Source organism: Cucurbita pepo, chromosome 6, assembly GCF_057944985.1.
Source record: "Cucurbita pepo subsp. pepo isolate OVF chromosome 6, ASM5794498v1, whole genome shotgun sequence".
In the NCBI taxonomy this organism is placed as follows: domain Eukaryota; kingdom Viridiplantae; phylum Streptophyta; class Magnoliopsida; order Cucurbitales; family Cucurbitaceae; genus Cucurbita; species Cucurbita pepo.
In genome coordinates, this window is record NC_141803.1 from 179777 (window position 1) to 207040 (window position 27264).

The following is a 27264-nucleotide window of genomic DNA, read 5'->3' on the forward strand; positions in this document are numbered from 1 at the left end:
ACTTTTTTACAAAACAAATTGACACGGTTGTTGTGCTTCTGACATGGTCGTAATTGAGAAGGTATCAGAGCGATTGGATAATAGGATTCACCTCGAAGACGAATAGACGAAATAATGGATATAAGCTATCCTTAACTCAATTTGTTCTTTAGAGTTGGGAGCAGAAATGGATTTGAAAGAATTTCAGAGTTGCTTTGCTTGTTACATCTTCAAAATATTGTGTCTTTCTTAAGTATCATCTATTCGAGGCAACATATTGTGGGCGTGCAAATGCATGCGCGATCTTGCATCTAACTTGCCCCCAAAAGAGAACCAAGAGAAGCGTGTTTTCTTTTTCAAAGCATGTCATCAACATAGACAATGTCTGAAATAAATACATAAACCACCACCACAACATACAAAAATATGACCATCCAGCTCATGTTCTTCCAAGCCATAAAAGCAGATAAAATGGCACACGGCTAATTATAATGAACAAGTCAAAGTGGGGAAAAACAAGAGAATCGATTCAAATGTAAACTCAAACAGGATCTCTGATGCTTAAAAAGCTCTCCAATTGTCGGAGCTTTTCTTCGGACTTTGACTCTCTGATGAGACTTTAAACGGGCCAGAGGTACCAAATGGATCTGTATCATCAAAAGAGAAGGCGCCATGGCCGTGGCCAAAATCTCTGGAGCTGTCAATGGAGTCAAACCTGGCGTGCCTCTGGCTACTCTGGCCGAAGTCCATGCTACTACTCATAGAATCAAACCTTGAGAACTTCTCTTGATTGTGGCCAAAATCTCGAGAACTGCTTATTGAATCGAACCTCGTGAACTTCTCACGTTGCGGAGAAAAGCTGCCATCCTGCATGCTGAAAGAATCAAACCTGGAGGAATGGTCAAAGAAGTGATCCCCCACATCGCTGTAACGAGGGGAAGAGTTGCCGAATCTAGAGAGGGGAGTGGGAGGGACAGAATCATCAAAAAATGGGCTTTTTCTCTGAAAGAAGCTATCTGCATTCGGGGATCCTGTTTTGACGGAGCTAGTATCAAAATCACTGTTTCCAAAGAAATCTCTGTGCTTTTCAGAGTCTGGCTCCTGTGTGATCGCATCAAATAAAAAGAGAGAAGTAAGTGTTTTGTGGCATGGCTGAAATCCCATATGCAATCAACTTGACACTGGAATTGGAGAGAACATCATGGACAACCATGATCTCAAATTGAGCAATAACAGAACTACGTGTAAAATCAGCAACCCAGACACTCGGCAGGTTAAAAGCATCCGTCATAATGACTCTTCTGCATGTAACCTTTACAATTAAATCAGTACGTTCCCCATTATAAATTTTCTAAAGCCAAACTGGCATTCTCATCCCGACTAGATGGAGGAAAGTACAATTAACACTCGAGTTATTTTCAATGACTATCTACCAATCAACTATTGATCGAAAGTTCATCTACCAGGATTAAACATCTAAAATTCTTCAGCAACATAACTTATCAGATAACTGTCTATTTTGAACAATATTCCATCATCTTAGAAATTACCGCCCAGGATGCAGAATGAGTCCTAAAAACAGATCTAACATGGCTATACTTCGGTGCCCACAGCACCCTTAATTTTGGAAGGGGAGGACCAAGGCATATCTCTACCACAATTTACCTTTTAAAATGAAAAAAAGCTGAACTACTTCTAAGTCATACCATGTTCCACATCATTGCTTTTACTAAATTGAAATACAAGGGCATGCATGCAATTCTCGGAGAACAGATGGGAACATGAAAAGACCAAGAGCATGTTCATGAACAAATTTTATTCTCTCCGTCTCCCTCTCTCTCTCTCTCTCTCTCTCTCTCTCTCTCTCTCTCTCTCTCTCTCTCTGTCTGTCTTTTTTTACTTAGGCATTCAAGCTTCAAGAGGTCTCCTCTGGAAAATTATAGCCAATGAAACAATTTTTGCTATTTATCCTTCTTACACGCTTAAAAAAGAAGACTCTCTCTATAAATCGTTGAATGATGTTTTAAGTTTTCATAATGTTCATCAGTGAAATATTTTAATATATGAAACAAACTGTAAACAGAAACAAAAATACTATAATCCACAGTACTTTCAAAAGCAAGAGAGAAAAAATCTTTAATGATTATACGCGAGATCTTTTTCTTTTGAAAAAAATAGTTTTCTATAATAAACCCAAATAGAACTCTAGATCTACCAAACCCAGAAAGGCAACATAAAAAATCTAATTTTCAAGCTCACCTTGGTATTAACTGGTTTTATTCCCCAAACTGAGTCCACATCATCATTATTGTCAAATGCGCCCCAAGCGGACTCATTAAAACTTCTGAGGCCATAAAAAAAACATAGAACCAAAAAATAAATAAGACCAATGAATGAAAGAGCTGCATGAAGTTACAAGTATAAAAAAATATGAGTTCGTTATTACCTATATGCTTCCGGACTCTTTTCATAACCTGCATCTGAAAATTCATGAGAAGGGCTTTCGAGAGATGTCTTTGCAGCAGGACTGCCATATGGACTTTTAGCTAATTCATCTTCACTGTGACTATACACAGAATCACTCTCAAGGCCATGATTGATGGTACTCAAGGAGTTCCCTGTTTTCTCATTGGCATTTGACGATGAATCAGGAGTCGAATTATAATCTGCTAGACCCTTTTCTCCCTGACTTTCTGACATTTTTGGTTTTGAGGCAGAAACACCTTTTGTATCGAAGTTAAGATCATTGGAAAATCCTGAAAGGTATATTAATTAATTGATATCAACAAAACATATGATGTATTTCCATCAAATTACCAGTCAAAGTATGCCGGCAATGAATTGAGACCAAAAACTGCAACATTGCAAGTGCAGAGAAGCAAATAACTTGTCAAGAACCACTTGTATACCTTCATCTTCAAATTTATCCCATTCTTCATCCCAAATAGCTGCATCATCCGGAATTCCAGGTTGCCAACCTAACAAATCCATCATGAAAAATGTCATTAATGGAAACCAAATACATCAAGTCACTTCAGAGTGAACGGATCATATCATGCCACAAATGATGTACAATCTGTACAGGAACAAAATGTACCAAACATATCGTAGACAACTTTAAAAAAAAAAAATAATAATAAAGAGAAGATCCTTGAAAGGAAGTGATATGATTAAAAGAAATATTGGAATCTAGATAGAAGATGCAAAAGTACAAATCCCAGGCTAATGTGAGGCTAATACCTACTGGAAGCTCGATTATAGCAGCCGATTTAACATCAAATCCATGTTTCTTACAACGTTCAGTTAAAGCCTTTATGAGCTCCTCAATATCAGATTGTATTCGATCAGCTCGGACCTGAAGAGGCAGAAAAGAATCAGTATCGGACAACTGCACAGGATAGCCGTTGGCAAACTGAAGCACGCAGCTATCTAGAAAAATCAGACCTGGAGGATACCATCAGCACTTCCTCCTTGTTCTATATTAATAATTGCTTGATGCAACTCTGTCTTCCTTTCCTGGAAGAATGTCAAATAATAGGGGAATGTAAAACCACAAATGAAACAATAAAACTCTAATGCAGCTAAGGTCAAGATTTGTTTCCTGAAGGGTAAGCATATGGCCATGTGGCTTAAAATGATCATTTTCCCCAGCCTGCATCTTTTCTGGTTATCAAGCAATGTAAACTTTTATGATTTTCTTTCATTGATTAGATGCACGTGCACCCAATAAACTCCCTAAAAAAAGTTGCATATTGTAAACTCAAACTTCATGAAATTTGTGTATTTAATTAAGTTCGGTTAACATGCCTATAAATGAATAATATTGATTGATTGTATGCGCTAACTTTTTGTATTAAGTCCATTTAAATGCATCATATGTACTTCCTTATTTTGCGCAAAATCACATATACACTAACATAGACAAAATATCCTTATATCAAGAATATCCTTATATCAAGAATTGATAAATAAAGGAACTTGAAATAATATGAGGTAAAAAAATATCCTTATATCAAGAATTGATAAATACAGGAACTTGAAAACAAAATAAAGTGGCCTCCTTTGACTTGTTTTTTTAATTGTTTACTTTAAGAATGAGAATAATTTAAAAGAGAACTGTAATTTACTTTTAAATAGGACAAACAGTGGTTTATGAATATGGTAAGTGATCCACTGCAGCTATTCTATTAACTACCAATAATATACTGCATTCAAATTCTCATTTTTCATCAATTAAACGATTAGTATCAATGATGAATACTAGCAACTTCCAGTATACCAAGAAAAATAAAAAGAGATAGCTGGATAAGGATAATGAATCAAGATAAAGAAACTTTCTGATTAACCACTGAATATTGACAGCCACGATACGATTAACCAGCCAGCTCTAGTAGATGCAATAAAAAGGTTGGAGAAGAAGCAGATGAATTCAGGTACAAAATCAAAGTACAGTTTTAAGAGGTGGATTTTTACTTGAACATCACGATATTTTGCTTCTTCAATGGTTAACTTAGATGCTATTTCAGCCACTTGCTTGTACTTCTCTTCATATTTCTTTCCTAAGGATTCTGCCTGCAATATAAAGCCATAGTGCGAAGAAAACTTAAATTTAACGAACCCAAAAAAAAAAAAAAAAAAAAAAAGAAAGTAGAAAATACCTCACTCTTGTCAGCAGATCCCCTTTCTGTGATCTCATTTAATCTATTATTACATCTGCTCTTATGTAGAACCTGAAAAGAAGAAGACAATTATTACATGGAACTAATTACACACGTAAAAGAAAATACTCAGAAAATATTTTTGAACAAATTTAGCATTTACGCTGAAGCCCCAAGATCTATGGGCCAAATTGTGGTATTGAGATATTTGCCTGGACTTCAGGCCTAACAATTCTACTCTAGCCACTCTTTTTTTTAAAAAAAAAAAAATGAATAACCGAGCTTTCATTGAAAAAATGAAAAAAATACATGGGTGCACAATAATAAAACCCGAAAACGGGAGAAAAAAAGATCTATTAAGTCCAAGTTAGAACTTGAGCACCCTCAATGCGAGTATAAGTCTCCATCTCTGAATCAAGTCATCAATTGGAATCAAGCCCAAATTAGAAGGTCGTATAGAGTATGTTCAAGTGGGATCCTATGGTTGGTTCAACAATTAAAACTCCAAAATAAAAAGAAGCCCATAGCCTAACAGAGCATGCTGTTAATTTGTCTCTGTTCAGGGAGTCAGATTCAAGTTGGAACATGGTAGAGAAATAGAGGTTTGAAAAGACTGATTGACTTCTTGACACGAAACGAAAGAGACATCCAGGTGTTGTGGACTCCAGGAAGAATGCCCGGGACCTTAGATTTAGAAGGATCCTCAATGATAGCGAAGCAGTTGAATGGGCAACTTGATGTAGGGGCTGCTTGTAGTTATTGTCTTAAACAAAGAGACTGATATTTGGTTTGTTTGGTTAAGTTGGTTGGTTTACTGTGGGGTTAAACCTAGTTGTTTTACTTCTATAAATTGTCCCTTTGGCTATTGTATTTAAATATACGTTTCTTTGGATAAAATCTTGGAGTATTTTTTATACATCACAGCTCTAAAAGATATTTTGATGGAGTTAAAAACCCATTTCTGATGCTGATGGCAGAACTTGAGCATGAGATAAAACAGGGAGTTTTTTCAGTAAATCAATATATGGTCCCCTCATGAATAATGTGGAGATTATTCCCAGGCCCATTACTAAATTTTTAAGGAGTCCTAAAATACCCAAAAAGTGAAAGGTTTCATCTAAATAGTATTTGTTAGAGTGATAAAACCAGAAAAAACACCCTATCCCTAATGCAACCTCCCTCCAAACTGGCCTATTTTATGCAAAGATTGGATTGAAGATTAGAATCATCTCCCTTTTCATTGCGCTTTCGCACGATATACTTGGCAGACTGATTAATTTTGCTTCGAATGTCAGAGTGCTGCCTCCCTAGCATCATTGACTCATCTTGGTTCAATTGGCTCAATTCAGAAATTCAAGGTCAAAGCCGGAGTTTTGTGGATCAAAAGTCAGTTAGCAATTTTTTGCCAATTTAGTGCAGAAGAAACAAAATTTTCTAAAATATCTGCAGCAATGGATATACGGTCGGACAATATTTTCTTCTAATAAAAAATAAAATAAAAATCTTCAACGTTCCTGAACTGCAATTTAATTCAATTAATACTGGAAAGAAAAATGAAGGAAATGACATATCAACATGCTCAAAGTAGTTTTCATTGCACCAAACATGGGAATGTCAAGTGGATTGGGTGGTTCATGACTGTCAGTCATAGATAGGTGCTTAGAAAGGGAGTATTTATTAAATCAAATTTATTCAGAAACTTACATCTTTTGAAATTAAGTGATTAGATCTAGTTGTGAACTCATACAGAGCTAATGACTACTATACAATTATACCTGTTCTAGCCTATGAGTAACCGTTATTGGCACACAATATAAAGAAGAAAAAAAATATGTGTAAATTTGTAGAAGTAAACTAATACTAGGAATTGCGTATTGAACACATACTATTAAGAAACTGAAAGCAAAGAACAACAAAGAGTACTTACAATTTCCTGCATCATCGTGCGATAGAATTTAATCTTTTCTTTTGAGTCCAAAATAACATTCGCTGTCTCTCCAACCTATCAAGGATGAAACAAGAAACATTAGAGAGAATAATGCTACATAGCAGGTGAAAACATGTTACCCATGAATTCACGAGGAAAACAAGAAAAGAAAGTATATACTTAACAAGATATAAGGGGAGATTTTAAAAGGAGTAAAAAAATAGAACCCATCAGCAAGCAAGTAATGGAATTCCACATTCACAACAAGAAAAAACTAGGTCCTCTCCAAAGAAAGGTCATGAAAGTAGCAGATAGATATAAGGAAATACCATTTTCCCAGATGCTGCTGTAGCATCTTGAGCATTTAAACTAGCCGAATTTTGTTGGCCCTTCTCAGAATCGACCAGAAATGAATCCTGCAACACTGAAGCCCTTGATTTCTGCTCATTGGATAGTTTAGCACCATCAACCTTCGAAGCAAGTACATTTGTTGGGGGCCTCAATCCTACAGTTGGTGCCATTGACCGAGCAGTGACCTGAGGTTGCTGCTGTCCAAATCCTAATTTCAACGAAGGAAAAGTTAGATAAAAATACAAAAATGAGAGAAAAAGAGGGCAAAAGAAAATAAGCACAACTAACAACTCTGGTAAGTACCAGGACGAGGACCCCAAGCTGCATTCGGATGGACAATGTTAGATTGTCCTGTCATGGACAACAGAGTCTCATCAAACATAAGATTATTTGGAAGCACAGCTGGAAGAGGTCGACCTTCCCTGTAACGTTCCATGAGATATAAAGCAAAACAAAACTCTCTAAGAGAAAGCATGCTGTCATTGTCTTGATCAGATAAGTCCCACACCTGCTTCAAGACCTCTGAGAATATGAAACATGGCTCAAGTGTTATAACAAATTAAAAGGATATTCATAAAAGCAAATTTACAAGAGCTTCAGTGAAACAAGGAGAAATTAGGACATGGCATAACTTCATAGGGATTACAGGAAAGTATATGCCAATTTCTTAAGCTAAAACTATCTTCATGGTATTACGTTAGAAAGCAAATATGTTTGCAAATACTCGAATTGTATCTAAATGCACAATATAAAAAGAGTCGTTGAGTAAAAGGCAATGCTAAATCATTTTGTATATCAAGGTGAAAACAACCATAACCTCTAAACTTGCAGCATAACTTTAAACATATTCATTGAGCACATATGTTAATTTCCCCTTTTTTCTGTGTGATACATAAACAGGAGAAACAGGAAACAGGAAACCTCCCTAAATTTCTTGATTGCTGCTTGAAATAAGTAACTTGTGCTTCATCTACTATGTGAGATTACATTCTAGATCTAAAAATTAAAAATTAAAAAATAAAAGAACAAAGGAAGTCTATACCTCTAGGTAATCTCCAACTTAAAAATAGATTCCGTGCCTGCTCACCGGTAATTCTACCATCTCTGTCAGTGTCTACTTCCATAAAAACTTTTGTGTACTTCTGAACATCAGTTGGTTTCATTTTTGGCCAAGTAAGCTGTGTATTTTCAGAAGTAGAGTTCCTGGCTCCAGTTGTGATCCCAGAAGATATAAGTGGTGATGGACTGGTTGCTCGAACCTCCTTGCTAGGTTCCAATGATGTCTGAGAGAGCTGCAACTGTGAATCAGATATTGGTCTTGAAACAAATGCACTCTGCAATGACTCCATGGAGTTGTGCTTACTTAAAGGCTGTGATACACTGGAACCTGCAACAATCGCTGGTGGACCAGTACCATTATTGGCTGCATTGTTGAGTCCAGAAGATTCTGGTCTAGGTGGAGATGGAGTAACAGAAAACATGTCAGCACCAAATGCCGACTTAGAAGCAAATCCGTTACCAGTAACAGCTGGTGCTGTATTATTAGGCATAGGCTGTGAAGTCATTAAAGCTGGTGATAACGATGTAGCTGGGGAAGGCACAGAAGGGCTAACTCCCCTAGGCCCAGCAGCAGGGCCACCACCTGGCGTGAGCCAACCATTTGGGTTTGAAAGATTTGAACCCAGTACATTTCCTCCTCCTGAGGATTCAGAAGCAGCAATAACCAGTTGCGTGTTGGAAGCAACACCACCAGGTGTGCCTTGAGGTAACCTCATGGAAGGATTTGGCTGGGCTGAAACATACTGCGGATTCACACCCACGTTTGGAACCCCTTGTCCTCTAAAGACAAAATTTTGAGGTGCCGTTGGCGCAGGCATACTCATCTGTGGAGGAGATGCAGCAGTCACTGAAATTGATTGAGTGGCAGATACAGCCGAAAGATCAATCTTTGGTGGGGGGATTTTCGCTGCAGCAGGACCATATAGTGCTGCCTTAACAATTTCAGGTGTTAGCTCTCGCTTACTTTGAGCAACAGTTACGAGTCTGAGAGCATTATAAAATTCCAGTCGACCAAGGAAACCTGTTTTTCTCTGATCAGCATGCATCCATATCTGCAAGTAAAGAAGATAACCTAGATTGGCAAAACAATTTCCAGAACGAAAGATTTGTAAGCATGTTAGCATTTCTTATTAAGTGGTGCCAGTAGACAATGGCAACAATTAAAGGCATCATCTTATATATCGTTAGATAGTTATTAGAGGAGGATGAAGTAAGAGGACAAGCCTCTCAACATAATAGCTTCAATAAAGACTATATATACCAGTGGCTGAAACAGAATACAGATACAATACTGTTAAAACTTGTATTGTACAAACAGACTAAATCAGCATCCGTTGGCCACATCAGAAAATTGAAGTGCACAAATGCTGTCAATTCAATCTCATGGGGAAGTCATAAATTTCAATCACAGGTCTAACGATGGAATATGTGACAATTATATCTAAATATTAGATTTCAACGGGTAAAAAATTAAAATTAAACAGGAAAACCTCAAGGAAAAACTTTAGATAGGAAATTAAACCCCAGAACTTTCCTAGAAGATACTGGTAGCCACCTAATTCACAAACGCACTCTTCCACGAGGCGAAGACACTCATTTTTTTTAAACCGAGAAACAAAGTAATGCTGTGAAAAAATAACAATTTATGGATTTCGAATTCGCAACCTAGTACAGGTACATGAACGCCATTGATCTAAGATAAATAACCCATGCGAAATCCGAATAAGAAAGAGTGAGAGAGGGAGTATAGAGCGGAAAAGGGAACCTGCGCGAGAACATTTTTAGGCAAATTGGAGCCCTGAAAGAAAGCGACAGCTTCAGCTCCACTAATCCTTCCATCACCATCCAAATCGGCTCTCCGAAAGAAAGCGTCGAACTGATCCATATCAGTCCACCCTGGATTGGATCCCGCCGGTAGCACACACAAAAACACAGAAGATCAAACTTCCTTCCGACAATTCTCGTAGGCAGAAACGAAACTATGATCCCACTCGAGCATAGACAATCCAATCACAACAGTTGAGAACAAACGCAGGCAAGTAAGGAGATGCTAGGTCTATGCAGAAATTGTAGTGTTAGTGGAGAGATGAGCGCACAGATGAGCTGTGGTCTGAAGCATTGGATCGAGGGAGAGTGGAAAGGTGGGAAAAGGAAAGAAGCCGCCAATATACCGAACAAGAAAAAGGAAGGAAAATGAAGGAAAATGAAGGAAATTTCAGGTAACGAGAACCATTTCTACAGAGAAAATTCCCCTCTTAATCTCGCTGCCTTAGTGACCAGAAATAACATCCTTTACTTTTCTTATTTTATATGAAATTAAAGGATAATAATTTTTTAATACGAGAGACCTACATTTTCTTTTGACTAAATTAATAATAATGTCATTTTTAAAAAAAAAATCTTAAGAAAATGAAAACAATTAACACTTTATTTTTAAAATACCACTTTTTTAATAAAATAAAAAAATTACATTTTCGATTAGTACCACGTCTAAAAAAAAATACTCGTGGTATTTTAGAAGTAATATTAATGATTTTCAGCAATTGTCGGTAATAAAATTTTAAAACTAATATTAATGTCACTTGAAACGTTTTAAAGTTTTAAGGGTCTATCTGAAATTAAAAGGGGATTTTTGGAAACAATATAGCTTAAAACGAACTTGATTTTCTTATTAACCATTTATCAAAATTATTTAATGATTTATATGGTTATCAGACACTATTGGCACCATTCTCAAGCATGCTGGACAATCTATAAATGCTTGTTTTTTCTCGAGAACTTGGAAAGGAAAACCTAAGCGTAATATACAAATTTACTACATAATAGAATAGAAAACAAAAAGATTCACTTTTTTAGGAAGGGTAAAAAAAAAATAAAAAAGGATCCACTATGGTAATAAAATTGGACAACGTGATGGTTTATTTTGATACCAGCTCTGTACAATTCACGTATCCATACACTTGATTTAAGATCTTTAGCAGAAGAACAAGCTGAGCTGAGGAAAATGATCGGAAAATTAAATAACTCCACTAGTACTTTCAAAAGTACTTTCAAAGGGGTCAAGTTCTCGATCCTTTTAGCCTCGAATAGTTATCGTGAGATTCCACATCGGTTGGAGAAAGGAAGGAAACATTCCTTATAAGACTCTAGAAACCGTGAGGCTGACAACGATATACAATGAGCCAAAGCAGACATCTGCTAATGGTGGGCTTGGATTGTTATAGTTGATATCAAAGCCACAAAACGAGATACCAGGCGGTGTGCCAGTAAGGACTCTAGGCCTCCAAAGAAGTGGATTGTAAGATCCCACGTCAATTGGAGAGGGAAAGAAACCATTGATTTGGTGACCGCCATTTGCTAGGATTGAGAAGCATATCATCAACACTAGCTTGTATCCATACTCATCCGAAGCTCGGTTAAATCCTAATAAGAGATTCTTAAGGTGGGAACTATGGCACATCAATCCTTTGCGTTGTGGTGCAGAACTTGAGGTAGAACTCGAGGCGTGGGCACCACATGACTAAATGAATGGCCAAAGTGATCTGACATGTTACCTGAGATGAGGGCGTTGGACACCAGATGAATAGCCAAAGCCCATAGGTATGTATCAAACGACGGACCCTGCAAAGTAAAAATGAATTGAATGAATGAAAACCTTGACAAACCAAACATAGTACACAATGACCTGGATAAAATCAATTGAATAAGAAACATAAGAAACCTAGTGAAAATTCCCCAGCACCCTCTTTACCTAACTATCATTCTTCCCGCCCATAAAAAAATTCAGGGAATCTTGACGAACAAAACATAAGAAACAGCGCTCTAGTCAAAATGAACTGAATATGAGTAGAGATAACGTTTCTTCCATTTTTTCAATATGGATTGCGATAAACAGAGCCCTGAAGTCTATAGTTTGAGACTTACCACAGTGGAAGCCCAAGAAATTGCACAAACGGTGTCTCATATATGTTTAACAAATAAAATTTAAGCAGTCTACATTTTAGAGCATACTAAGATACGTAGAATGTCTTCTGTAAAACGTTACTAACCTTCAGATGACCAAACAAGAGCAGAAAGAACTTGTTCGTAATTGACATGACCTAAAAGATTTCAATAATGCCATCCCTTGGCACGCCAACATCTTTGCAAATTGTCCTGATGACGAGCAACTTTGATTTTCAACCAGAGCCTATATGCCATCTCTGTTCTGTTAGAGGCCAACAGTTTGTTATTAAGCTTACTACGTATTTTCCTACTTGGTAAGAAACCCTGACGTAAACATTCCCCCATGACAAGTACAGCATTTTCAAGCTGCCCTGTTTTACAAAGGCAGTCAATGGCATGTTCATAAGTTTCCACGTCAAGATCATAACCACTTTCTTGCATCTCATTCCATATATTTAATAGCATACCAAATTTACCAAACAAAGAAAGCCGCATAAGCAACAATTTGTAAGCATTCTTGGATATCCTACATCCAACTTTTTTTGCTTTTTTGTAGATTAACATAGCTGCGTGCGGAGGACCATAACTACAGCTAAGTTTCATAAAGGATGTTATTGCCCCCGTAGTGGGAATAATTCTTACCACCATCTCATCAAACATTTCTAGTGCATCAGCCACTTTCTTGGCTTTAAGAAAGGCAATAATCAAATTGGAATAGGTGTTGATGTCGGGTTCACATTTATTGCTCAACATACGTTTGTAATAGGTCAGGCATTCATCAAAATCACCTATGCATATAAAGTTGGAGATCATTGCATTATAAGAACCAACATCTGGCGTACAGCCTTTTGCAACCATTTCATCAAAGATCTTGACAGCATCATCAATGCGATTAGCTCTGCCAAGACACTCAAGAAGATAAGTGTAGGTCAGACAATCTGGAGAAAATCCATCAGCTTCCATTGCTTTCAAAATTCTCTCAACTTCACTAAGCCTACCATATCTTGACCATCCACTAATTAAAATGTTATATGACATAGCATTGAAAGGAACACTTCCCTTTATTAAATTAAAGAAGGAGCTTGCAGCGCCCACGTGAGATCGTCGACACATGCATTGTAGAAGAATATTCAAGGTTTCAGTGTCACATTTCAACCCATATTCTTTCAAGTTTTTGAATAATTGAAGTGCCTTAGAAACTTGGCGAGCCTTGACCAAACTGTCTACCACAATGGATACTGTTTCCATATTCACAATCACTCCCTTCCGTGTCATGTTGTGCAAAACATCCATCATTGAGTCAAAAAACCTTCTTCTACCTAAAGCTTTAAGAATTATGTTGTAACTAGAAGTATCTGTAGGTATCGACGGCTGCTTAATAGCCCAATCAAAGAAGGTAATCATAGCTTCGCTACCTAAACTACCCGTGTTCAGTACTTTGTTCACAACATCTTGGCTCAAATTCACATCAGTATTAGCTAAAGCATGTTCAATTGCTGTTTTACCATTCAGTTTTTGAAGGAAAACACCTCGCAATTTTTCTTCTGGTCGTAAAAATCCATCAACCGTCCTAATTGACATCTGTTTCTCAGTATGATTCTCTTTGACGGTGTCAGAAACCGAACCATAAGGATTGACTAGTAAAAGATCAGAAAGCTCTCTCATAACGAAGCGCTCGTCGATACTGCGTTGATACCGAATCCCATTACCCAAAACACTAACATCATCAAATAGATTTGATGGTTCATCTAGGGTTGAAGACAAGTATGATAAAGCCGATGAGAGCGAAGGCAGATAAGGTAAGGGATAATGATACCTGCCACCGGTGAGACGTCCCAACAAGCACCCTTTGAATTGATACGAAAGATAGCGCCGGGAAGCGCCGAATGCCATACAACCTAGCGATTGTTCCTGTGCTGAGAGAGAAGTATCAGAGTGGCTAAAAGAGGTGAGCCAATACAAGGATGGGTCTTCCACCTGTAGGTTAGAACTGGTTAACTGAGATGCCGGCGGGAAGAAAGACGCCTCCTTTAGATTTCGCTCTCCGGGGCCGTCGGATATAGCAAAAAGGGTATTAAATTTCCACGTCATATCAGACCTTTTATATTTCGCAAAAGAAAAAAAAAGTTTTAATATAAACAATGTAAATATAATAATAATAATCATCATTAATTAGCGTAATATTTAACATTTTTGTCTATCTGGAACATAAAAATTTATACTGTTAAAAGAAAATTTTAATTAAAAAAAAAAGCGCTCGCCGGCTATTGCAAGATGAAAAAGTTTTAGTTCCCGCCAAATTCAAGTACGATAAACCCTAACTCTTCTCGCCAATGGTTTCTAGAAAAAAGAAAAGAACCCACGAAATCGAACCGATTACAGAACTCGATCGTGTAGTTCACCAAGCTAGATAGTTCTCAGGGAGTTCGAATATCCCTACCCGATCACCCGTGCAACATTGCGAAAATGGTATATGCGAAAGGGAGGACGAACAAGCCCAATCCGACTCATCAGCTCACAAAGAAAGTCTACCCGATTGGTGGCATCCAAGTGGAATTTCCATACCGACCCTACGGTTCGCAGCTCGCATTCATGGGTAGAGTTATATCCACCCTTGATCGAGCCCAAAGAGAAGGCCATTGCCATGCATTGCTGGAATCTCCGACTGGAACCGGGAAGTCACTTTCACTTCTGTGTTCGACTCTCGCCTGGCAGAAGAACTATAAGATAAAGAATCAGGATGCTAATTCTTGTCACTCGAAGCCTGCTCCAGAGGCTGCCACAGACCCTCTTGCTTTTGGCGGTGGATTTATTCCAGAAATGCAGCCGTCAAGTAAGTTTTCAACGTCTTTACTCTGATCATCCGAACACCTTAAACGCACGAATTCGATTGAGTGGTCAGATAGTGACATAGAAAAAAATAGCTCGAGTTCATGGACATTTTTATTCTTGTTTAACTGGGTTCACCTTGCGAGCTCATTAGGCTTATATCGCGAGGATATAGCTAGGGCGATTCTTATGATGACATAGATTTTCTTTGCGCGCTGCCTGCAACAAAACACGTTCATTATCTTGAACTGTTCTTTTCGTCGACGGTTAATTGATTCTGGGACTGTTGGTTTGTTTTCTTGACGAATGAGGTTGAGAAAAAGTGAAGAATACGAAGGTTGGAAAAGAGTTGTTTTTCTACTATCCAGTACGGAAATCGAATTCCAAACGATTATTGAAAATAGCTATTGTGAAATGGGGATGCTGCCAAGCTTTTGTTTTGCATGTGGTTTTTTGTCATTTGTAATGAAATTTCTATTGATGGAATGACCTCGATCAGCAATAGAAAAACATTGCTCACATTTTTCACTATTTGCATTTCGTTCTTCTTCATTGTTATTATTATTTTTTTCCTGTTTTTGTGTGTGTGTATGTGTATGTGTGTGTTTTAGAACTTTTTATTTGTTTGTTTGTAAAGAATGGGACAATAACTTCTTCTGAGGAATATGTTGGGTTTTCTAGCGTCTGTAAATACGGAGTCATCTCTTCCAGTGCAAAACAACAAAAGCCAGAAGAAAAAAACAGCCCCAACCATATACTATGCCTCGTAAGTTTCAATCTATTGTAATGTGAAATAAGGGATGTGAACCTCAAATCGTTTTTCTCATTTACATGATGCTGATGCTATACGTTTTATTATTCAAGGAGGACACATTCACAGATATCACAAGTGATCCGCGAGTATAGGAAAACTTCCTATCGAGTGCCTATGGCAGTGTTGGTATGTCACCTCTTCAACACGTAACTGTTCTTTTGTACGTGTATAACTTTTTTTATGAGATTGTGCATTGAATAGATTTGAGAATTTTAATAAGCTGGGTTTGACTGTAAGAATCCCTTGTGCTCTACTGTCAGCCGTGGTTCAGTTGCAATGCATTTCTGGGTAGTCTTCTGTAGGTTCAACTGGGCTGTTTTTTTACTAACCCCCTTTTTATCCACAGGCATCTAGGAAACATTTCTGCACAAATCCTCATGTACGAGGGAAAGATAACATAGATGAACAATGGTGCATATTTCTCTCCAAAGGCACCTTTTTCTTGATTGTTAGTCTTTTTCCAGTTGAATAAAGTCATTTGACGTTCTCTTTTTCATTTTAAAATTTGTTGAATTATACCAGCAAACTACTATTGAGGGATCAAGATGCAGGATGCTATGAATTTAAGTTAGTTATCTTTATCCTTTGTCTTCCTCAATTTAATTTAGTTCTTTCAGAATTTACTTAATTAAAGCAATCAGCAAAGGAAGATAAGTAATACTTCATTTTTCTAACAAACAGAAATTTCAACAAGGTTAAAAGTCATCCAACTCTTCAGAGAGGAGGATGTCATGAAGTTCATGACATTGAAGATTTGGTGAAAGTTGGAGAAGTGGTAAAAGGTTAATCTCTAAGTTTTGAGGTGTTTAACATGCCTTATGTTGTCATCACATCTTTAACTTGATAATTTCTTTATCCTTTTTAGGTTGTTCATACTATGCAGCTCGTTCTATGGCAGACGATGCACAGCTGGTGTTTTGCCCATATAGCTATGTTGTCAATCCAGTTATTCGAGGAGCAATGGATGTAGATATTAAGGGTGCGATTGTGATTCTTGATGAAGCCCAGTATGTGTACTAGCATCAACAAATTCTCTGTTTCCTTTTATCTCGGTTGGAATTATGGTGACTCCATGAGATAGCTATCAAATGCTGGCAATTAATTAGTTTAATATGTTTTCATTTTTCAGTAATATAGAGGATATTGCCCGTCATGCTGGTAGTGTGGACCTTGACGAGGATATTTTAAATAGTAGGTTATTGAAATTCTACTAGTTTGTTTGATGATTTAAGAAAGATGTTTCTTATGGCTTGCTTTTCACATCTTTCAAAGAATTGCAGATGGAGTTAGAGCAACTATGTTATACTGATTCTTTGGTTTACCAGCCACTGTATGAAATGACACAGGTGATTAGTTATAATTACTCTTCCTCGGAATGATTTGTAATTATCTTCAAAGATCTTTTGAGATTTAGTAGTCCTACTGAACTTTTAGGATCTCATAAGTTGGATTGACCAGAGGAAGACCACACTGCAGAAGCGCGAGTTTCAGCATTATGTCACCTGGTGAGTTATGAAAGAAAATTTTACCGGTTTTGCTGTAACATTTGATTTCTCAGTTGCATATGGTTTGTCTTTGTGTTTTGGTGTAATGAAACGCAATATCATATAGTTCACTTTGTCTCTTTTTAGATTGCTTGATTCAAGGAAGAATTAAATTTATAATGTTTTTCTTGATGTAGCTAGAGTGTTTTATGCATTTTGGGTATAAATTCCAGATTAAACGTGTTTCTTTTTACACTTCAAGACTTTCAATAAATATGCACGTTTTGCTTATTTTCTCCTATAAATGGTGGATTTGATCTCTCTAGTAGTTTATATCAGTTTGACAATATCTATCTATGAGACATCCTATTTCTACGTTCATGAATGTTGTAGTTGGACTGGCAATCATGCTCTAAGGGAACTCCAAGAAGCTAATATAACTCAACAATGCTTCCCCATTTTGCTTGAATGTGCAACTAAGGTATCCTGGTCTTTTTGGGTCCTTTCAGTAATTGGGGGGACATTTCATTTTGCTCTTATTATCTCAAAGTTTTACCATATGCTTGTTTAAGGCTATTAAAGCAGGATTAGATACGGAGTCTGATGCTCCACATTTGAGTGGCCTGTCAGTGATAACGCTGGAAGGTAAGAGGCTACAGGGTACAGCCTTTGCTTCATTTTTATGTCAAACTATCAATATTGAATATTTCTAATTTATACAATGCAGGGTTATTCTCTTCACTGACATATTTTTTCTCAAGAAATGGTTGCCACATGTCTGATTACCAGCTTGCATTACAACGCCATGTTAAAAGAGATCCTGGTAATCAGTTGCTTAGTCTTCTTTTTGATACACTGCCTGCAAGATTTTTCAGTCAATGATTACAGTTCTTGATACCCTTTTTAGTTATAAGAAACAAACTTCCATCGATCTATAAATACAAAAAGGAGAAAACCCATCCTCCAGGAGCTGATCAAGCTTTTATGAAGGCTTTGATAGAATATATATGCGCTTGTGTGTATGTATGTATGTATGTATAAAAGGAGTATAGGTGCAACAATTACTAAAAGACAGCACACTATAAAGAAGCCAAAAAAATAACCTCACAATGTGCAATTGATCATAGAAGTCCATATTTAAATATCATCAATTGTATGATAAGGTTTCATCTGAAGTTCCCAAAATAAAGCATTAATTGCATCAAGGCAAGAACTTTAGCCTGATGCTTTGGTGAAAGTGTGGGCACACACAAGCTGGCACCACGACAAACTCAAAAGGAAATGATATAGGATCAGAAAGATACATGTCACGATAAATGCTTGGAAGTATGGAATTAATAAACTGAACTCCAAGTTGTTTGATTCTATCTGTTTTTCTTTTCTCCATCGAGAAGCAAATCATTTGTGATTCGGTATTTTAGTTGTCACTAAGTTGAGACTCCTGTTCCCGAGTCTTCATTGTTGTCTGAAGACATCGAAGAGAAATGCATTCTTTCCAATCTTTATATAATGGTGATGATGCAATTAACTTGAGTATTGACTTTATAATGTAATAATAATGCAGAAAGTTGACTTTTAATCACTTGAGGGAAAATGAGAGAAGTTTGTCTGATGTTATCCAGAACTGACTTTCTAGTTTAGGCTTATCAAGTGGAGAAAAAATTCACTGAACTTATCTTGACAATTAGAAATTTAACTGTTCCTTTTTGTTTCTGTTGAAATAGGTTTTATTTATTTATTTATTAATGTAAATTTATTTATTTACTTTTCATTTCAGGAAATGTTCATGTTGACTGGACGCATACTTTCAGTTTGTGGTGCTTGAATCCAGCTGTTGTATTTAGAGACATTGGCGATCTTTCCTTATCAGTTATCTTGACATCTGGGTGAGCATCTAAGACTTGAAAAGTGGAATGTGATGTATTAAATAGTTTCTGAAAACCATAAAACACCTTCAAGCGAGGCTTAAACAACTATGCTTTTCAGCCATGTTAATTGAATTTTAACATATCCTCCTTTCTTCTGTAAGAAAAAGACTTGGAGTTTCTCATTGATCAGAGTTTATAGGTTGATTATAAGTCAGTCATTTAGCACATTTCTAGACATCATACTGAGTTTCCAGTATGGAAATTGAGATGCTTCTTTAAAGTGCTTGCTCTTTTCCCTACATCTTCATTTTGTGGGACATATTGTATATATGGTGCCTAAGAAGGCATTTCAACAATCTAATCATTTCTGATTTCACTCAATTAGGACCCTGTCACCTATGAATTCCTTCTCATCTGAACTTGGAGTTCAGTTTGGAACTTCACTGGAAGCTCCTCATGTAATTGACGTGGAATCACAGGTTCAAATGGACTTTTCCTATTTTCTGGTTTGTCGATTCCTGCAACTGTTAAATTTTGACCTATCGATAACTGTACTGCAGGTGTGGCCAGCTATTATATCAAGTGGTCCAGGAAACTATCCACTCAATGGAAGTTATAAAACAGCCGATGGATATGCATTCCAGGTATTTTTGGAATTTCATGATTGCTCTAAACTTATTATAGGATTTTCTGGTCTTATACTAGTTGTTTTCTTAAAGGATGCCCTAGGAAAATCTCTGGAGGAGATATTTTTTATCGTTCATGGTGGCTGTCTAGTGTTCTTCCCTAGTTATAAGCTGATGGAGAAACTCCAAAATCGTTGGTCTGAAACTGGTCAATGGTCTCGACTGAATGCAAGGAAGTCCCTATTTGTTGGTAAGGCTAGTTTATATTCTCTCTGTTGGTATATAGTTTTTTTTTTTTTTGTTTTTTTTTTATTTAAGATGAGTTGAATTATTTTACATTGCTTGCATGCCTATATTTTCTTTTTTCTTTTTGCGTGTTGCGTTAAGAATGATTTCAATTGTTTCATATAGAGCCAAGGGGAGGAACTCAAGAGGATTTTGATTCCATTTTGAAAGGATATTATGATACCATACGTCTTGGTGATAACTTCGTAGTCGAGAAGAAGAGGCGAGGTAAGAAGGTTAAACCCAATCACCCATATGTGATTGGCTGTGAAAATCCCAAGGAAGGTGCAGCACTCTTTGCAGTTTTTCGAGGAAAGGTGCGTTCCATTTGATTACTTAAAATTCAATTACTTTCCTTGTTTCTTTACGGCAACACCATGCTTTATTGTAACACTATGACCCAAAACAACCATGAATGTTGATATACAGTTTCCAGTTTGAAAGATAAACACCCGTGATTTCCTATTAGCATTAGTAATTTCAATAAATTTTTGACATGCTGTTGCCTAAACTGATATAGCTGATGGAAATTTCAACTTTGATGCTTCTTTTGCGCATGATGGTAAACTGTAATATTGTTTTTTTAGAGGCTGTAGTAAACGGAAATAGTATTAAATACCTAGAATCTCTTAATTTAATAAGGCAGCCTAAAATTTCTCCAAATGTCATATTTATACAATTTGATATGATGGTAGCATTAGAGATCCAGACTAGATTTCCGTTCCTAATATTTCTGTCACGCCTCCACATATCATCTTCTTTTCAAGTTTCACCAAGCTCTGAAGTTTGCTTTAAACCCTGCTATGTATCATGTATCTGAGCTAAGAGTTGCCGCATCATACTTTTTTATAGCAGTCCACTATTTGGTTGAATGGACATGAGCTTCAGTGATATTGATTATTAGTTGTAGCATTGTAGGCATTTATTCATTTAGGGGACTTTTCCATGTTAAGGCATCGTGAGCTGCTAGCCCAAACCATTAACCTTACTCTATGATAGACTCCAAATCACAGATTTGAGGCGAGGAGAGGAAGAAACATTGATTTACATGGCATGTCCAGTTCTTGTTGAGGATGCCAAGAGGCATGAGGCAAGGCACTCTAGTTGAGGCGTATAGCTTGGCGTGCCTCATGTGTTTTCTTTTCTTTTCCCTTTATTAAGAAATATGTAAGAACTTCATTCAATAATGATCCAATAGGTGGAAGTTGCTGGTTCTGGAAAGAAAACTATGACATTTAATGATCCAACAAGTTTTTATTAAAAAAGAATCCAGTAAGATGATTTTATGATGGAACTTTCCCTTGAAAGTTCTCTTTGAGAAGTTTATTTTGCGTATCCTAAATTGCCTTGTTGTGTGCAGGTTTCAGAAGGAATAGACTTTTCTGATGATAATGCTAGAGTGGTTGTATCCTTTCTTCTTTTAAACAACATCTTCTTTCCTTGTGTTTGGGAGTGCCTTATGTCCATTGTCATATTAATGAATGAATTGGACTTATAGCTATAAATCATAAAGTCGGTGTCTGTCAAGTTGAATGTTTTCTTTTTATGTATTTATTCATAGAAGGTCTTAACTAACATATTCAGATAATAGTTGGTATTCCATTTCCAAATATGTAAGAACTTCATCCTTCCTTTACTTTTGGAAAATAGTATATAATGTTATATTCTGATTATTTATTTATAATTCCTTCCAGAAATGATATTCAAGTTTCATTAAAGAAAAAGTTCAATGACACATATAAACTATCCAAAAACCTTTTAAGTGGAAATGAGTGGTATTGTCAACAGGCCTTCCGAGCTTTAAATCAAGCTGCAGGTATGCCTTGTAGCTGTTCTCATTACTTATCATTCTCATGTGCATATGTGGAGTGGCATCATGCAAATAACCTTTTTATATTTTGTAACAATTTCTTTCTGTAGGACGCTGTATTCGACACAAGTTTGACTATGGTGCCATTGTCCTATTAGGTAATTGCTTTAATTTCACTTGTCCATTGCCTCTAAATAATATGAGATTCTCTGGTCACTAATTTTGTATGTATGCATATATGGTTGTTTGTGCGGGGTAGAGGAAGAAATCCACATATTTAACTAGAACAGAAGTCCTTCAAAACTTGCATGGAAGCTGCCATTCCTTGGCTGTAACATTTTAGCTAGTTTTATGGTTTCGATATTGTTTTTGCTATATACTCATATTTATAAATCTAAAGTTTTCTTGTCATTCTTGAAGTAATTCTTTGGCAGACACATAAGCTTATTTAATACTCAAATCTCCCATAGCTTTTCACATTTTCCTTTTTTGGTCAAACAGATGAGCGTTTTCAGGAAGAGAGGAACAGGGCATACATTTCAAAGTGGCTAAGAAAATCCATTAAACAATTTGATAACTTCGAACAGTCTATGGAGGGCCTAAAATCCTTTTTCAGCGACATTAAGGTCGAACATATTTCCCATGCTTCTTCTGTGCTATTTTCTTCCTTTTCATACTTTGGTCAGCTGATGAACCATAGTACATTATTGTTGTCTTCACTTTAGGAGCGCATTAGCAAGAATACAGAAAGTGACTTGCAGAAATTTGAGAATGAGGAGCACATTACTCTTACAGACCCTGGTAGTTTTAGAAGAAAGAAGATAGAGAAATTTGACAAAACCTATTGTGGGCAGAAAGTTAGTACTACAATAATGACGTATGATACCTGTTTTTTTTATAATTGAAATCTCAATGTGATTTTGACGCTCAAGCTTCTCTCAGGTTCATGAGGATCCTAAAAACTGTATAATTGATCTGGAGTGCAGTGTTGAAACAGATACGAGGTAAATATGGATTCCCTTGCTTATATCTTTTATGGCATTACCTACGAAGAAATGAGAATTTATTAGCTTTTCCATGTTGGTATATAATTTGTATAACTAAGAACGTTTGTACAGGAACTGTAATCAGGCAGATGATCAGTTAATACCTCTATAAATTTGATGTTCTTATTATCTCCCTACACAGCAATCAATATGTATTTTTCATTTGCAATGGTCTTGAACCACTGGTTTTTGCAGGAACCATGAGTTTCTATCTATGGCAACCGACCTTCAAGTTCCAGATTCACCAATTGCGCAGGAGACTCCTTGTGTTGATGTTGGAGGCATCCCTAGTCCGGGAGACTCCAAAGATGAGCGATCGACTTCAACCATAATTGAGGCCTACTCTGAGTTTCCCGATCAATTCTCTAACCATTCTTTATGTTTTACGAAATCAACAAGATCTCCTCTTACATCCGAAACTTCAATGCTACATACTCCTGAAAGAAATGTTGCTGCAAATGCCTACAGCTTTGCACGAGAAACAGAGTCTTTGGATATGAGTGTAAATTCTCATACCCAGAAAAGGAGGAAGTCTATGGGTTTAACTATTACCAAACTTGCTCAAGAAGAGTTTGTTGCTGATCCCAAAACCAAAAACCCCAAATGCAACAGCTTGGACAAAAGCTCAATAATTAGCGGAAGTTTAAATAGCCCAAAAGATACTAGTTATGAGATTGTTCTCACAGAAGGGAAGTCTAAGAGTTCAAATGTTCCCCAAGTGCTCAATCTAAATGACACCCTTCCTGTTTGTCTGTCTGCTGGCCTTCCAATGGACAAAAAGTTGCATCTATCTTGTGCACTTTGTAGAAACCCACTGGGTCGTCCGGAGAACCATTTATATCTATCGTGCTCATTTACAGTATCATCAAAAACACACTTAATATCGACATATAAGGAAAGCTTAAAACCTCAAAATGCTAATTTGCCAACAAATATACCGGTTGTTATGACAGACATCTTATTTGTTAACCAGAGGCTCCTAGTTAGGTCTTCAAAAGGTTCAGGACGTGGTATCTGGAGTGAGGAGGATGGTTGTGTATTCAATTCTGTCTTTTGCCCCTTCTGTTGCACTGACAACTGCATTGGTGTACAGATCATGGCAACTGATGCATCAAATATTCAGTTACTTGATAAGGTACGTGTAATTCAATTTTTCTAAAATTTCATGAGATGCATATGGATTTTTTGTAGTTCAACATCTCGAGCTTTATTGTGATAATTTTGTCCACATTTTTTTTTTTTTTTTAAATTTCATTTCTCTTTGTCCATCATTTTGCAGGTGATGTTTTACCTGGAGCGTTTGGAGATCCAAGACCTAAAAGCAAATACAGAGAAGGCTTCAGTAAACAAGGTAGATTGTGATTTAATTTATCATACGAAGGCACCTTCATATACGAATAGGGAAAAGTAAACTTGGTAGAGGAGAATTTGATGAGAAATGAAACTTAATTAACCAGTTACTGTAGCATGAATTGAAATCAGTATGATGGCTCGTTCCTTCTATTGCAGGAAATATTACCTGTTAGTAGCTCAGCCAAGAATAAGTCGGCCGTCATGGAACCCATTGAAAATTTTTCGTACTCCTCTGGGCCGCTAACCTCAGGAGGATGGAGGTCTACAAAATTGAAAGTCAGACGGAAGGAAACTTCATAGAAATATTCACGAAGATTAGTTGTTCTGCTTGGCCTAATTTAACCAGTGTTGCAGTCGAAACCAATAAAATTGTCTGCTTGTGTACCTAGGGGTACAATGGGAGATCTGGGCCATTTTGATTGGTCAAATTCACCATTCAAGGAATGCAGCTAACGTGGAAGTGTCAGTGTGTCTGGAGAAAGAACCTCTTAATCTATGTTCATCTACACTACAATTGTAAAGTTTACTGCATATCTATCTCGATCATTTATTTCCGGGTTGTAAAGTCCTCTGTATATTGCATGATTGTTTTGTGACACTGTCATGCTGTCTTAGAGATAGGATGGCATTGTAGATCCCCAACTATCTATAGTGTTAGAAAACTTCCGTGGCCTGTTGAAGGTATGGTTGCACTCAAATTGGAAATTTAGTGAACTTAGTGTTACGGGTATAACTTCAGGATCTCGTGTATGATCATTTTAGTTCAAGGGGGAAATAAAAAACTTTTTCCGTGAATATTGATCAGGATTTTGGATGAAGTTGCATCATGAACTATTTTCTAGCCATTTGGCTAGTTAATTCATCAGCAGAACTTTAGATCTATTTGAGTTTTACAGCATCATTTGCATTTCTTGGAGTCTTCTCAGGGAGATGACTAAAATACAAGTGGGTCGATTTCTATCATTAGTTTAATGGTTATGATTTTACCATTTTGCATATAATGACCTGCAGGAACTAGATGAGTTGACAGTCCGTTACGAATCAGGTACAAAATTAATCATCATTCGTGCTCAATCAAGCAAATAACTAAAATTGCAGGAATACACAATTTATACCAAGTAACGTAAAATCCTTCAAAAATTGGTTTCGTTCAGTACTGTAAGCTATATCATTCATATCCACGTATATAAATTGCCTCACAGGCATCTTCAAAATTTGATTTCCTTTTACATGCAGTGTAATATTTACTATGTCAGTTGTGGTTCGAACATTCCTCTAGGATGAGCTTCGGTGCAAGCAGTCTAGCAGATCTGCGGAATGTCGGAGGCATCACTCAACCAAGTGATATCCTTCACAAGGAGAGTAGTCCGGTACGTTCATTTTTTCATTTGACATATTATTTCCTGCACATTGACAAATTGAATTAGAAAGTAGCAAGTTATTCAGAAATGAGGGGGCACTCAAATATGCATATCTTCATGTTTGATTCGGCATGCTCAAATATATAATTGCTGCATTACGAAATGCTTGGATGAAGAAAATTTGAGAAATGCTCAAATGTAGAACATTAGGAAAGACAGAGTGACATACTATGATTCTGTGTTGGGGTCATCTGACTGATATGACCAGATCCAAAAGATTGAAACATGGGCTCCCCTTTATTCGTTTGTGTGTCAAAGGAAAGGATTTCAGCACCTAATTCAGATCTCTGAGAATACACGTTGCTCAACTTCGGAACAAAATGTTCATAAGCTTGGAAGGTTTCTGGTTTAGTCTTTTTCTCCTTTGGAGAATCAACTTCGGTCTCTGGTTCTGAGTCTGCATTATTTGGTACTGAATTTGCTTGCTTTCTTTTTGAACGAGCCCTCCTGTTTTGAAACCAATTATAAACGTTTGCTTCTGAAATTTGACCATATTGTATCAGCTGTAGAGTTATATCCTTGATCTTCTGCTTGCTTGGGGTCCCATTGCCCTCATCAAAAATCCGCTCAAGAATTTGAAGCTGCACAGGTGTGGGCGTCCACCGCTGCCTAGCAGTTATCTTGTGACCAGCAGCACAAGCCATTATTGGATCACAGTAAAGATTCCCAAGCCTCATTCCTGAAAACCAGAAAACATTGAAGTTGTCAAGGAGCAAAGTTATTTTCCTAAAGAGTCTATTTCTCCAGTCATGTTGGAGCATCAAAGGGATCAAAAACAGGAAACACAAGCAGATGGTTCTGATGATGAAACGAACAGCAAGGCCACGCTTAATCTTACAGTTCTCGTTTGCAGCATCTTAACAGAACAGGTAATATTAAAGTTTAATCAACCAACAGAACAGAACAGAGGAGGATAGTTTCTCAAACCCAGACTTATTCTTACTCTACAACTACAACAAGTGGATCTAACAGAAAGAACTGGTTTTGTAGGTCCAAACGAATGGAGAAGAAACAGAGAATGAATAAGAAGAGTAATGCAGGAAGATAAGAAAAGAGAGAGAAAAAGAGAGAGACCGGCAAGGTCCTGCTGGGCGGTGATTGCCTTATGCATCTCGACAAGTTGGTCACAGATGGAAGCATAGACAGAGATCTGCTGCCTTAGGAGCTCCATTTGCTCATCGGTCATCACCTTGACGTAGAGGCCACCAACTCCATCGGCGGCGTTGCTCAATTGCTCCACCTGCATTTGCATTTGCAATTGCTCAGTTTGGTTCTGTTGCTGCTGCTGATTCTGCCACTCCATCATTCTCTTCTTCTGCAACTTCTGGGTGCGTTGTTCTCCGTCTCATTTGGCCATTTCCATTTCCATTTATCCTCTTAACTTAAAGCAAAGCAAAAAGGGGGGAAAGCACTCAATTGGAAGCAGCACAGAAGAACTGGATAGGACCTTACAAAACGGAAAAGAAAAAAAAAAAAAAAAAAAAATGCCACGTCGGACGCGCACTCTATCACTAATTCCGCGGGTCGCGGCGGGTCTTCCGAAGGAAATCTCGGTTTGTTCTTCATCTTTTCTTTGCTTTGCCACGACGGCAATGTCTCTTTAATATTAACCGCCCTCTACTCGCAGGTGAAGCGCGTGGAATCCACGAACCAATGGCTTCGCCGACTGAAAATTTAACCTTTTCTGGAAACGTAATCAAAGGAATTTTCTTCGTCTTATTATATTTTTTGATAAATTAATTAAATAATGCCATATTTAAAGGGTGGGGATGTGAGTGGTGACCAAATTAATTTGTTAAATGACCATTA

General features: G+C 37.1%; 4 protein-coding genes across 4 annotated transcripts; 1 reads left to right on the forward strand and 3 right to left on the reverse strand.

Moving 5' to 3' along the window:
• Window positions 1-308: 308 nt before the first annotated feature.
• Window positions 309-10248, reverse strand: LOC111797362 (uncharacterized). Its single transcript, XM_087124635.1, has 13 exons — window positions 9740-10248; window positions 7958-9026; window positions 7219-7437; window positions 6894-7123; window positions 6565-6639; window positions 4638-4709; window positions 4453-4551; window positions 3424-3495; window positions 3220-3334; window positions 2889-2957; window positions 2426-2735; window positions 2239-2323; window positions 309-1080 (listed from the first exon to the last, which is right to left on the reverse strand). Exons 1-13 carry the CDS (start codon window positions 9857-9859, stop codon window positions 541-543), a joined length of 3075 nt encoding a protein of 1024 aa, XP_086980761.1. The 5' UTR covers window positions 9860-10248; the 3' UTR covers window positions 309-540.
• Window positions 10249-10714: 466 nt separating this feature from the next.
• On the reverse strand, window positions 10715-13999 carry LOC111797507 (Pentatricopeptide repeat (PPR) superfamily protein). The gene is made up of 2 exons (XM_023680520.2): window positions 12024-13999; window positions 10715-11595 (listed from the first exon to the last, which is right to left on the reverse strand). Exon 1 carries the CDS (start codon window positions 13810-13812, stop codon window positions 12085-12087), a length of 1728 nt encoding a protein of 575 aa, XP_023536288.1. The 5' UTR covers window positions 13813-13999; the 3' UTR covers window positions 10715-11595; window positions 12024-12084.
• A 198-nt stretch (window positions 14000-14197) lies between these two features.
• Window positions 14198-24829, forward strand: LOC111797508 (RAD3-like DNA-binding helicase protein). The gene is made up of 28 exons (XM_023680522.2): window positions 14198-14752; window positions 15430-15514; window positions 15613-15688; window positions 15909-15973; window positions 16085-16129; window positions 16244-16344; window positions 16428-16569; window positions 16692-16753; window positions 16835-16908; window positions 16997-17067; window positions 17440-17527; window positions 17619-17691; window positions 17774-17869; window positions 18824-18932; window positions 19300-19393; window positions 19475-19558; window positions 19634-19790; window positions 19952-20142; window positions 21186-21230; window positions 21410-21438; window positions 21520-21641; window positions 21746-21793; window positions 22137-22261; window positions 22361-22492; window positions 22578-22639; window positions 22877-23816; window positions 23961-24032; window positions 24191-24829. Exons 1-28 carry the CDS (start codon window positions 14386-14388, stop codon window positions 24332-24334), a joined length of 3699 nt encoding a protein of 1232 aa, XP_023536290.2. The 5' UTR covers window positions 14198-14385; the 3' UTR covers window positions 24335-24829.
• Window positions 24830-25117: 288 nt separating this feature from the next.
• LOC111797511 (WUSCHEL-related homeobox 8) lies at window positions 25118-26903 on the reverse strand. Its single transcript, XM_023680527.2, has 3 exons — window positions 26530-26903; window positions 25625-26134; window positions 25118-25437 (listed from the first exon to the last, which is right to left on the reverse strand). Exons 1-3 carry the CDS (start codon window positions 26759-26761, stop codon window positions 25364-25366), a joined length of 816 nt encoding a protein of 271 aa, XP_023536295.1. The 5' UTR covers window positions 26762-26903; the 3' UTR covers window positions 25118-25363.
• Window positions 26904-27264: the final 361 nt, after the last annotated feature.